The following is a 13276-nucleotide window of genomic DNA, read 5'->3' as shown; positions in this document are numbered from 1 at the left end:
AGCCCTTCATTATTTTGTCAGCCAATATGAGCTTGATAGGCAAAAGCCCTTGAGACCATGGTAACTAGTCCCTCCATACTATTCAGAAATGGATAATCTTAAAATCATCAACTTTAAAATGCTTTTCTGCAGTTTCCACTAATTATTACTATAGTCCATAGCTATAGCTTTTCATTTACACACTATACAAAATATATACAAATAATCTTTTAAAGCTACTTTTTAATACAAATAATGTACTTTGAACGTCACTGACAGAACAAAAACTCCACACCATCCCATTTTTTCTCTCAAACAAGCACATAAGAACACATCATGTCCAGATACACATACCTTCTTCATAGATTTTTCTGGTGGGAACTTTGAGGAGAATGCTGAGAGGCCTGGTGAAACTTCACCTGGTTTGAGGTAACTTGTCTGAGATTTTTGCAACTTCTTTATACCATCTTGTAGTTCTGTTTTTGGTATCACAACACTCAAATGAATTTTACTATACCTCCTCCCTAGAACAGAATGGAGCTGCATCAGAGGATAATCAGGCTGAGTGTTAGGAAAACGTTCTTCACCAGGGAGCAGTGGGCATGGAACAGGCTGCCCGGGGCAGTGGGCAAAGGCCCAATCTGTCAGAGTTCAAGGAGCATTTAAACAGCACTCTTGAACATAGGGTTTCATTGTTGGGTAGTCCTGTACGGAGCCAGGGGTTGGACTCAGTGATCCTCATGAGTCCCTTCCAACACAGAATATTCTGTGATTCTATGACATCAGTCAGCTTGAACACATTCCACATGGCTGTGACAAAATCCCATTTGGTGCAGTCCAGTATGAACTTCTAGCCCCACATCCTCCTTGAATCCCATGTAATTCGCCTTACCCAGTAATTGCTTTCAGCCCTTCAGACCTCAAACATTTGCTGCCCTACTAACCTCTTTGTTGAAACATTGAAGCTGCTCTTAAAACTTGACCAAATGTGTGCGTTATAAGCCCAATATGCATGCATCCCATGTGATCAGCACATCTGCCTATATGAATAGAGTAGGCACTGATGCTAGACAATGGGATAACATGGGGATAACACAATGGGATGTGTGCCGATCTTAATGTGGAGAAGTGTTTCTCCTGTGACTGTGATATTCGGTGAGCCTTCGTGTCATATAATGGGGAAACCTTAATTTTGCTCACCTTTGGGGTACATTTCCAGATACGGAATGGGGAATGGGTATAGAGGTCCTGAGTACCACCCCTGTACTGTGTCTGGCACAGCCTGGTTGAATGACAGAGCACAATAGCCATCAAGCATTTCAAAACCACACTTTTGTTTAATGCTAACCTTCATGCCATGATGCAGTTTCCTTGTGAATAATGTCATATTCCCATCCTCAAATAACACCTTTCTTTCTTCTTCTCATTTGCATTAAAATTGTCCAAAAATTGGGCAAGGAATTGACTATTTCAATCATGAAACAACATATAATATTATAAGTGTTTAGTGCCTAAAGTGGCTGCCATAATTAGTGTTATTGAGTTTAGGCAATGATGATCTTTCTTTATCTGGTGAACGGAGAGGAGAAATATGAGCCAAATACCAGGAGAAAAGGCAGGGCTTGTGAAGCACAGTGAGTGAGGGCCAGAAGTTTTTGCTGTGGTTTTCTACAGTTGCTGACAGAACATCTGCAAAGGTGGGGAGAAAGTCAGATAGACTTGAGAGCATCTGTGGGTTTGATGTAGGGGTATCATGCAGAGTCATGTAACCAAACGAAAGTTAAAAGAAGGCTCATGTGTACTGAAGACCTGACAGGCAGAGTTGTGAGGATGCCCCTAGCCAACACACAGCACTGCATGTTTTAGGACAGAAACGTTTGGATTAGGCATGGTGATACACCCTGATGTTAGAGGTGTCCATCCAGGCGGTTTGGGGCTTTCATGGCTATTGTGGCTTTTTCCCTGTGACAGAGCTGACACGAACAAGGGCACAGGGCTACACCACGACCATGACCAATAAGTGGAGTTTGACGCAGGAAGATAGCAGCTAGTAAGGAGTTAAAGTGTGGGACAGGAACATAACTGGACATTTACTTGGCACAGATGGAGTAGGGTCAGGGTGAGGAGCAGGACCCAGCCCCGCACTCTCCATTCCGCCAGCCCCACAGGTTGCCGCTGCCACGCTCACTCCCAGGAATGTGGGTGGGACTCCCTCCTCCCAGCGTGCTTTAAAGCTCAGTTCCGACAGCCAGCCAGCCACACTCTGCTTGGAGGAGCGTCCTTGCGGCACCCACCCTTCCCTCCCCGAGCAGCTCGGGCTCACAGGTGCCCCAACAGCCCGGCGGGATGGTGGCGTGCAGCCTCGCTTGCTGGCGGTGCCGTTGGCTCCTGCCCCTGCTGCTGGGCCTGGCCATCATCATGGGTATCATCGCACTGGCAGGCCGGGGCTGGCTGGAGTCTGAGTCGGAGCCCTACGTGCACCAAGCGTCGCTGTGGGAGAGCTGCACGCGGGGCGAGCAGGACCTCAACTGGAACTGTGAATCTCTCATGGACTATGGTAAGCGGGGAGCCCGCCTGTCCCTCCGGGACCCTGTCCTCTGGTGGCTGCAGCTCAGGGGAGATAAGGCTGGAAACTTTTGTCCAGCACGCACTGGCAAAGCGAAGGCTGTCAGCCCTTCTGTGGTGGTGTAGCTGCTGCCTGGGATGGGGTTTTCCAAGACAGAACCGGTGCTATTTCAGGGCCTAAATGAACAAAGAGACAGGACCTCAGACTGCTTTAGGCATCTTTCCTATCAGGAGTAAGGAACAAGGCTTGCTTTTTATTTTCTTTTATAACTGAAGTAAGAGAGCCAATTGGCCACAAGTCTGCTTTCAGCAGTTCTCTGTGTGTTGCAGAGCAGGCAGCCTCACCCTACAGCACGCAGCTCCCTCGCTGACCCACTGCAGGAGAGTTTGCACTGGGCTTCCCTGCACCTGGGCAACAGCAAAGCTGCCCCCTTGCTAGGGGAAGGGGACCCTTAACCCTGCCTGGCTAAAGAATGCCTCCCGACCTGCAGCTTGGATTTGCAAATGGAAAACATGCAGCTTCCTGTATATATCTCCCTATTGCACTAAGTCATAAATCAGGGAGTAACTGTGCCTTGGCTTTATCTTACTTCACTTCTTTATATCTGGCATTACTAGTGTAATATTCTTACCACATAGTCCCAGTTTGTCTTTCTCGGGGACATTCTGTTTTTATCTTCTTTTCTAGCTGTGGTCTGTTTTGCATCTGCTTTTCTCACAGACAGATTGTTTCGGGACAAACAGACACGCCCTATAGTCCTGGATGAGGGTACTTTGGGGACCGCATCTGGAAGCTGGAAGGGACGGTTCCAGCCTGTACATGGGCAGCAGGGAGGCTTCCTCCCAGCACTGTGCTTGCCATTGCAACTCAGTGAAATCTGGAATGTTTAGCAAAAGCATTGCTATCATTTACCAGCCTGGTGGTTGCTGTAGGCCTTACTCTAAGTGGCAGAAATCTCGTTGTCCCACTACCCAGAGCCAAAATACTAGCACAGGAGAGTGGGTAAAATCTGCTTTGCTTGAAGTGTCTGCGCAGTAGAGCTGCTGAGGTCTGCTTTCTCCTGCAGTGTCCCTGCCTCTCATCTATGAGTGATGAAGGGTGTGTGCCTTGTTTCAGCCTTGTGTCTTCTAGGGCAAGAGTGACTTTATGAAGTTTTCAACTGTTCTGTCAAAGGAGAATGGTATCCCTGACTGCTTATTTAACCTTAAACAAGGCTCATTCAAATCCTTGGCTTAGACTGATTAACTTGGCTTTGCCTCTTCTCTCGCTTTGAGGAAATCAGGGCCACTGTCTGCTTAATGTCTATTTGCATCCAGAGACAGGATGTAAAATATGAGTTTGGGTTTGATTTGTTTCCATTTTTCTATGCTAATGCAATTAGACTCCAAGTAGGTGAGGGCATTTGCAAAGGAAGGAATGCCTAGCAGGCCTTCACAGCACTGCTGCAGGAAAGTAAATTAATTGAGGTGCACAACTTGTGTTTTGCATATGATAACTACTCCAGACTAACCATCTTGTTCCTCCAGATGAAAACAAAATTTCAGAGTGGTCCCCATTAGTAGAAAGCCGCATTAGACATCTTCTTAATTGAGCTGTGGCATATATGCTGGGAGAGGGAGAGAAAAAGCAGTTTGATCACTTACTTTAAATAGGAAAGAGGGGCAGGAACAGACTAACAAAGTTTTGCAAATAAGAATGTCTCCTACACTGAATTGCTTCTTAGTGAACATTTTACAGTCCCCATAAGATAGAAAAAATAAAAAGGGAAAAATAAGAGTAGAATATCCTTCAGTAGGGAGGTAAAGAATGGATTTTGATTTGATATCTCTACTGGTTTGCACCTGGCAAGTACCTGCCTGGCAGTATCTGTGTATTTATTAACATGTTGCAACACAGAGCTGCCATACTTCATAATGTATGACTCAAAATGACTTTGTTTGGCCCAGTGCAGTATAAAACTGGTGACTGTGTTTGAAACATATCAGTAAGCCATCAGATATGAGGAAGATTGTTTGCAGCATGGTTGAAGGGGAGGGCGACTACCTTTGTCTAAACAGTGATGACCCTATATGTTTACGGACAGTGTTAGTGGGCGACAGCATCTTCCAAGACCTCAACATCTGCTCCCAGTGACTTTGGTTTGAGTCCTCACAGTGAGGGATGGGTGTGTACATGTGCAGTAAAAGTGGTTAACTCCTTCTTACGTTCCTAACAGCTGGTTGGTATTCATTAAGTACACAATAGCTGACTTAGAAAAATGGAGGCATTCATCTGCATCCTCAATAAGTGCCGGGAAAAAAAAAAAAAAAAAAAAAGAGGTGGGACTCTGCCTCTATGAATCATGTTTCTTTGCTGCTGTGCCACTGTGCCCATGGCTCAAAGAACTGGACTTCGATACCACAGGCCGTTAGTGGAACTGTGTGTATGTGCCGCCTTCACCAAGGGGCTGGGTAAATAAAGGAGGAACATTACAGGTACATTCACCATGCCCTCGCCTCTGTTCAAGCATAGCTTAGTCTGATTTATGGTGGCAGGATGTGTCCTAGCAAATAAATGAGCAGGGTGAAGGCACTCAGAGGACACTAATAGAGAAGCAGCAGTCGGCATGGCTAGCTACACCCAGCAGACGTGTCTTGAAACTCCCCAGCAGCAGGACAGGCTTGTCTCCTGCCAGCAAGCAGGCACACCTTTACTGCAAGCAGCAGCAAGGCAATGAAGGCTGGAAACAAACAGGATTTTGCCTCTCCTGACTTGCAAAGGGCTGCAACCAGATTTTCATTTAGCATTTTGGTAGTATAGCAATTGGTATTTCCAGACTGCTAAAACCAAGGGAGAGCTGGGATACCTAGTGTTAATTCCTAGCAGGCTCTTCAGACAGTCCCTCAGTTCTGGGCTGCCCTGGGCTTGTGATGGGCGTGCACATACTTCTCCCTCACTGGTTATGGTGTCATGGAAATTTGAATGTTGTGAAAGCAAGAAAATATTGCTGGCAGTGCTCTCTTGCTGGCAGTCCGCTACTCCTTTGTTTTGTCAACAAAGACATATTTTCTGGACTTCCCATGTTATGAGCTTTCAACACCAAAGAAAAATTGCCGCTGTCATTTATATACAGAAAACTGTTACAACTAAAGTGTAAAACTCTGTCTCAACTAAGCATGTCATAGTAAAAACTTCTACCTGAAGATTCCAGTTATCCACAAGCTGATAAACCAGCTTCCAATTTGGTAAATAAGTGAACCAAGATGAGAAGGGTTTGTTACTTCATATCCTGCAGTGCTTTGTCTTCCTGCTAGACTATTTTCTCGGTCCTTTTATTCATTTCTGCAGGGAAATCTCAATGTAAATGTCCTGTAGAGCTCCCATTTCTTCCCAACTGACGCTGAGCCAAATAAAATCAGGAAGTACAGCTAAAACTGAGACTACCGTGTTTGTATGTCATTATGTTTTCTTTTTAATTTCATCCTATTAATGATGCTCACCATTAACTTCAAGTAGTCCTGAACCATCCTAGTTATTTGCATGCTAACATTTGCAGCTTAGTTCTTTTGCATAGTCATTATTAATTAAGCTGTATAATAAAACTCTTAATCTTTTCCATCAACTATAGCTCTCGTATAGGCTTTTTTTCTTCTTCCCAACCCCCTCCCTCCCCCCCCCCCAAAAAAAAAAAGTTCTTTAAATACTTCACTGCTGCTTGGATGCAAAGAACTCTTCTTTGAGTAGTTACCTGGGTAACAGAAATACCTCAAACTGCTTGCATTACTGATCTCCCATTCTTCTGACTCTCTATTTATACAGCCCCAAATTACTTTGTTTGTATTGTTGTTTGATTTCATAGACAGATGTCATATTTATACCTGTTTTGAGTTAGAAATTGTATTAAATAAAGGAACCAGAGATTTTTTTATTTCTATGGCATATATAAATTCTGGCTATCTCTCTTGTGGTTACAAAGTTCTCTGAGCACAAGCCATCCAAATGTTGAGGCTGATCTGACCTTCTCAGACTGTCAGCAGATCTCTCCCACAATTAAGGCAGAGACACAATACCTACCTCTGCCCCTGGAAGTTGGGTGCCACAGGTGAAGAACTGAAGCAGAGGCTCAGCAGCTTTTTGGAGGACGCAGAGCCAGAAAGCCTATCTTAACCGGCATGGGGATGATGGGGTTAACGTTTTTGAGATTTCCCTTCCACTGTATATAGCCACATGTTCCTGCTCTTCCTGGAATTCCCTTCAATGCTAATGTGGTGGGCTGGCTGTTCTGCAGCTGTTATCTTGTCGTGCCCTGAGCAGATCAGTCCGTCACGGGGCCCAGCACCAAAGGCTCATCTTATCAGTATTATCAGTGCTGATAAGTGCTGCAGGAGCAGATAACCCATTGGGAGGGGGAAAGGTATGTGTTTGCCAGCACTGAATTTTGTTGCATGTGAGCACAAAAACTACTGTACATGTTCCAATGATGGTACTCGCTGCTGCTCTGTTCCTGAAGATCTGAAAAAAGCTGGGTTTGAGAATAATGTTCCTGATATCTCCTGTAGCTATGTGGGTTATCACTTTCATACTGCCAGAGACAAGCAAATAAGTCACTGTGAGTGAGGCCAGGGCTGATGTATCCCAAAGCTTGTTATACTTGTAAACTAAGCACACAGAGCCTGGAAAGAGCAGAGATAGCACCAGAGGCTTTGCAGCCTGTATCTCTTGCAGTCTTGTTTGTGCTGCAGCAAATATGAAGGCATCCAACTTGCTGGCAGTTTTGGGTTTGCAATCGAACCTGCATGAGACAGATGCCAAGCCTGGCTCTCTGCACTGTGCCAGCATACACAGTGCATCTGTAGGGGAAAGCACTTTGATAACTAAGAATTCCTGGTTGCCCTTGTTACTGTTTTTCTCCTATTAGAGGAGATATCAATAAATAGCATTCCTAGTTTTAGTTTGAATTACTTTTCCTGAGCTGGCTGTGTGTAGTGGCTAAATATTCCTTTACATTCCTTATCCCTAAATAAATCCTTTGTGAAGATGATACCCAGTACCTGCATTAGGCATGCCAGATAATATTTTGAAGGAAAAGCTGTTACAGGACCACTGACACCACTGTCATCTCTAAAGGCCAGTGGGGTGTCCTCCCTCCTCCCCCTGCAGCACTCTCCTGGGGAACCGAGACAAAACACGCAGGACTGGCTGCAGGAGGCTGGCAAGAACTGGTTTGAAAAGATTTTACTGTCTTAAGTAGCTCCAAGAAAAGCCTTTTGTTTACCCTTTCCATTCCAGCTTGACTTCATTCAGGAGGAGGTGGCGGCTGAGGGCTTGAGGCTGAAAACTCTCTGGTAGGGAGCGGCTGTGTTTCACTTCTGATTTTTGAATGGGGGGGGGCAAGAGAAAAAAATTAGACTGGTCTCATGAGAACAGCTGTAAAATAATGCTTTGCTTTCAAATAGGAAATTGCTGTATGGAATAGAGGTATCTGTGATAGTTTTACTGTATTCTCTGCCTTAAATGACTATTTTTTTTTATGTAACAGCGGATCAAGTGGGCTAATTGGATTGGGTTGAGGCGAAGGACTTCAGCTCTTCAGGAAAAAGTTCTCTCTTTTTTTTTTTTATTTAATATTTTACAGGGAAATGACTTAAATTACAGAGGTTATGTGAAAAACAATGTTTCTCCAGAACCATTTCAGACATACCGGAACAGACAACTCTGATGAAAGGGAGATTTTTTTGTAAAATACTCTGGCCTAAATCTCACTGTTCCCTTTATTCCTATGTTAAAGGGATTTCAGGATCTGGCCCTACCTATGTCTGAATGTGTGGAAGTCAGAACCTATGTTATGTGGACTTGGAAAGGGAGCTGTGGTGACAGCTCAGTGGAACCCAAGGGCTGAGGTGGATGTGGTTACCCCTGTGGGCAGGTGTCCTGCCTCTAGGGCAGGAAACACCTGTGTATTTTGGCATTCACACTCAAACTCCTGGCACATTTTTAAAGAAAATGAGCTCTGCCACAGTGGGAACCTTTCACAAGCCTGCATCACTGCGAAATTTAAATCTCTGGCTGTTTCCCAAGGACTCTGTGCAGTGCTCAGCCCCACCAAATCTCAAAGTAATGATTCAGAGGACTCTTTCACTTTACCTCTGACTCCACTACCTCTCCACCCATGATATTTTACCTATTACTAAGTCGTTTTGGCTGTGAATAGATATTTATCTTCAAGAGCATTCTCCTTGTTGTCGTGTCTCAGCTCGACTACTCCACGTCTGTTTTTGGTCATGCTAATGTTAATTCACATACAGTGTTCTTGTCGTAAGCAAGCAGACAGGAAGCTGTATGGTGACAACATTATTATTTCCCAGCAATTCTCTCTACTGTTGTACTGTTGCTCTCATACTTTCCTGTGCATGGAAGTGGTTTTCTAAATTTGCATGTCAAAATGGAGTGATGATGATAAAGCACATTCTGACAGGTTGTGTGCTCTTTCTGCTCAGAGATCTATAGATCTCCCACACATACTGAGTTTGGAGGTGTTATTGCCACTACCACGCTATGCTATGTCTCTCTTTTCAGCAGGACAAATTAGCAGGCAGAGTGTTCAATGCTGCTTCTCTGATGATCATGTCTCTCTGCAGCTGTGCACTTTGGAGACATTCAATGTTGCTTTGGCATAAAGTATGCATTTTACAGTAAAGCATTTCAACAAAGAATGACTAAAAGGAACAGAAGACCTGCAGTGACCTACAGCTGAGTGCACTGCTGCCTGTGACACCTTTCTTCTTTTCTTTTCAAGGATGGGGGAGAGCAGCAGCTGCTACATACCTCGTTGGCTTTGTGATCCTGGTCATCTGTTTCGCCCTCGCAGTCATCGCATTCTCAATTGAAATACTGCGCTTCAACTTTGTGAGAGGAATTGGAGGCTTGCTATTTGTTGTTGGTAAGGCTGGGTGCAAAGATAAGGTTGTATTAGATGTAAAACAGGCATGAGGAGAAAAACATGCTAGATGGAGCCTTTCTCGTGAAATAATCTGTCTTTGGTTTATGACTCATTTTCATGGAAAATGAGATATTTAACCTGTGCCCTGAGTGTAATCAACGAATTCCCAAAAACAGTGCATGGGGGCAACCAACAAATTTGACCCTGCAAGTCACATATTAAGGCTTCGAAGCCGGCAGCACCAGGCCTTCCATTTTCCCAAGGGAGGGAGGAGCTGTGGGTATGATAGAAGCAGGAGGTGACTGCCCCATCAGGACAGACACCTGGCTGTGGGATAGGGCTGTTCTGGGCACACGTGAGTACCTCAGTGAGGCAGCAGTGCCAGCTGCAGCTGCCACTAGGCAGCTGGGGACCTGCCCAGACCAGGAATCATGCACTGCTGCAAGAATGGGACTGGAGCTAATCCTTACGTATGTGAAGGGGCAATGCAGTTATCTCAATATATCTTTTTTTAGTGGGGAACGTAACAACAGCATTCACTGTCATTTACTCTTGGCATTCTTTGCTTTCTTTCTTTAGCTGCATTCCAAATCATAGGGCTGGTCATCTATCCAGTGAAATTCACAGAAGAAATTCCACTGATGGGAGCTAATATGTTCAGCTGGGCCTACGGTTTCGGTTGGGCCAGCACTGTTGTTGTGATAGGTTGTGCTTTCTTCTTCTGCTGCCTCCCCAACTGGGAAGATGAAGTCCTGGGAAACATCAAGCCGACATACTACTACTCCTCCCCAGATAGAGCACCATACTTAAATTGAAAAGTTAAATCCAACAGCAATCAACTGTCAAAGCAATAGAAGAGCACCTTTGCTGCAAATGTTGGTGCAATTATGAGAGACTGAAAAAAAAAAAAAGCAACTCAAAACCCTACCTTATTTCTTCAGTATATTTCTTACAAAAACTGGTTAAAAAAAAAATAAATTAAAAACCATTGGCATCCGTAAGCAAATAACTTTTACCTAAAGTATTATTTACATATTCTCATGTCAGTTCTGTTTTGGTGGTTTACTTACTCCTTTCCCTCCCAACTGAGTCATCCTTATTTTATTCAAATATATCCTTACAAATAAAGATGTAGCTTTTCAAGCTGGAAAGGAGGAGAGATTTTAAACAACCCACAGGGGGGACCTGCAAGTTATTTTATTTTTTTCACCTGTGACAAAATGGCTTTACATAGAATTAGGAAAAAATAAAATCCTTCCAAAGAAAGCTTTTTCTTCTGCCAAAAATTGGTCCAAAGGAAGGAACTTTGCTGAGTCTTTTACAGTCATATGCTGCCTAAGAATCACTTCTTGTTCCTGTTACTGGACTATTGTTGACTATTAAGTGTATGAACTGAGGGGAAAATAAAACTTATTTTTTCCACCATCTGTTGCAGTTAAATGGAGCCAGTGTGTATAATGGTGGCTAACATACTGGAGTTTTTGTGGTCACTGCAAGACATGCTACAAAGACATATGTAATTAAATATACATTGTCACAGAGAGAACAAATAAATCTTCAGATGTTAAACTGTGTGCATTATTACGTGGTATTTGGGAGATTCTTGTTTAAAAAACACTTTTCAGTAGAAACATATACTGTTCTTTATGCCTGCCCTTTTAAAACTGCAATTTTAATTATCAGACATGGCTTGGAAGGAAATCTTAGCATGTGCTGTTGAAAACCTCCAGAAGTTTCTAAAATTGACTGAGGGGCCTGGGGACTTATAAACCTGGGAATGCTTTGCGAGTCGCTAGAGATAACTGATATAAATAGAAAAGCAGGCTGCGAGCAATATCTGTATGAAAACTTTATACAGACACGTTTTGGGGAGTAACCTGCTGCACTCCCAGCTTGTCTTTTTGGAGCCAGTGACTCCAAGTAAATTTTCCAGTGAGACAGAGCCATGGCTGCATCTGCCATGGACTGGCAGCAGCTTATGGCATAATTAATTGAGATCTGTCAGGGCTTTCCTAGGCTGGGGAAGGCAGCAGTTCCTCTGCCAGTTGTGTGGGCAGAGATATGTTTCTGAGAAGGCTGTAGGTGCGGTGGAAGGTAAATGCAATGTTACAGGGCTGCTTTCCCCTTATTGTGACCCCATTACTTCAGAGAGAATGTATGGGTATATGTATTCATACACACATACAAAATAGAACTTATGAAGTACTAATCAGCATCCTATAAAACTAAGGCATTTAGAACTAAGCTTTTTCTATGCTCTGTATGTCTTGGTATTATACTTTGTTTAATATTCCACTTCATAACACTTTTCTGATTTCATAACTCTGCATTTTGTATGTGTGTATGTCTTAAGGTCCCCTGCAGGCCTGTATTTTGTAGTTTCACGGAGCATAAATATCTCCAGGCTTTAGAACTATGTTAAATGCTCAGTCATGCACGGCACATAGAATCAATGGTGCTAGCAATTCCTGCTGAACAAGACAACCTGTAAGAAATGTGTCTTTTTTGTTTCCTCCAACCTCCCCTCCTCCTGCTCTTTCTGTAAACACAGGAGGGGCATACTGGATAGATGTCTGTGTTACAAATAATAATAATAGCACCTTTCCAGTAAATCCAAAACACTGAAGAGAATCTCAGGCCTGGAAAGTCCTCGCACAGCTGAAGCTGAGGAGAAATGACATAAGGAAATGGACGCCCTAATGAGAAGGACAATTATATGGCAATAGGGCTTAGCATAATCTCAGCCTTTTGCATGTTTTTTTTAAAAAGCATTAAAAAAAAAAAAAAAAAAAAGCACAAGTGTAAAATAAACTTGGTTCTGAATATAGTGGGTGGAAGCATAAGCAGCACGTTGTGCAATTTAGATGTAACTGAAGTGATACCAATGTATATGACATTCCTTTCAACTGTTGTGGCTTAATTAAAACTGTTTTAATATACAGGTGTAAAAACTCAGCGTTGTTTCTATTTCATGAATTCATCTCATGAACTCAAGAAAACAGCCATTCTTTTTCTCTCTTAGTGTGAACTACAAAACATATGAACCGTTGGCTTTGAAAGACCGTATCTATCTAGGAGGCAACAATAACATTTTCCAGTCAAATAAGCTTGAGTATGCTCTGCAAAATGCACGTGTGCTTTCATCAGACACACCTGGCCTAGAGAACTCCTGGCTAAGCCAAAAGCTTCAGGAGGAACACCAAATGTTACGGTGCAAAAGGGAACAAAACAAAAATCACATGTGGTCAGCTTGTCCTTTGTAACCAAAACTGACAAATAATTTTGTACGTTGATCTAGCACAGTCAGTAGGAAGACAAAGATGAAATACTCACATAGGATATTCAGTGGAAAGCTGCATCTCTCTCGTGACTAAAAACCTTCTCGTTTCTAACCTCACATTATGCATGGCCCATAAGTAGCCCTGTACTACACATACTGAGCACAAAGAACTTTCCCTCTGTCTTTATACAGATTGCAAACCCAGTGCTGGCCACTAGTTCATCAAAATAGCCTGGGGCTTCTCATCTCTAGAAAAACAGGTTCACCATCCTCCCAGTACTTTAGCTGCTCTTTTCCTTATATACCTTAATTTTAAAGCACATCTACCCACTTTGGATTCTAGCTACTTCCCATCTCCAATCTATAACATCTCTTAGTTTTACAGACCCAATTTGACAAAATACTTGCTCTCCTACTTCAAATAATTCCAAATAGAGTAAAAAAACTAGCTTATACAGTACCCATTCTTTAACACAAAGAAGACTTTTACCCTTGCTTACCTACTAGTCTGTAGTCTATAAAAGTGGGGTGG

The 13276-nt window shown here is 43.2% G+C and overlaps 1 protein-coding gene across 1 annotated transcript; it reads left to right on the top strand.

Annotated features, from left to right (window-relative positions):
* The first annotated feature begins 2255 nt into the window (after positions 1-2255).
* Positions 2256-11033, top strand: LOC122164791 (p53 apoptosis effector related to PMP-22-like). Its single transcript, XM_042827088.1, has 3 exons — positions 2256-2536; positions 9321-9464; positions 10044-11033. Exons 1-3 carry the CDS (start codon positions 2326-2328, stop codon positions 10277-10279), a joined length of 591 nt encoding a protein of 196 aa, XP_042683022.1. The 5' UTR covers positions 2256-2325; the 3' UTR covers positions 10280-11033.
* The last annotated feature ends 2243 nt before the right edge of the window (positions 11034-13276 follow it).

This window comes from Centrocercus urophasianus, unplaced genomic scaffold, assembly GCF_019232065.1.
Source record: "Centrocercus urophasianus isolate 14NV4802_14NV808 unplaced genomic scaffold, USGS_Curo_1.0 seq_10, whole genome shotgun sequence".
Classification (NCBI taxonomy): Eukaryota; Metazoa; Chordata; class Aves; order Galliformes; family Phasianidae; genus Centrocercus; species Centrocercus urophasianus.
Note: the sequence above shows the minus strand (reverse complement) of the source record. Positions and strands in the feature narration are given on the sequence as shown.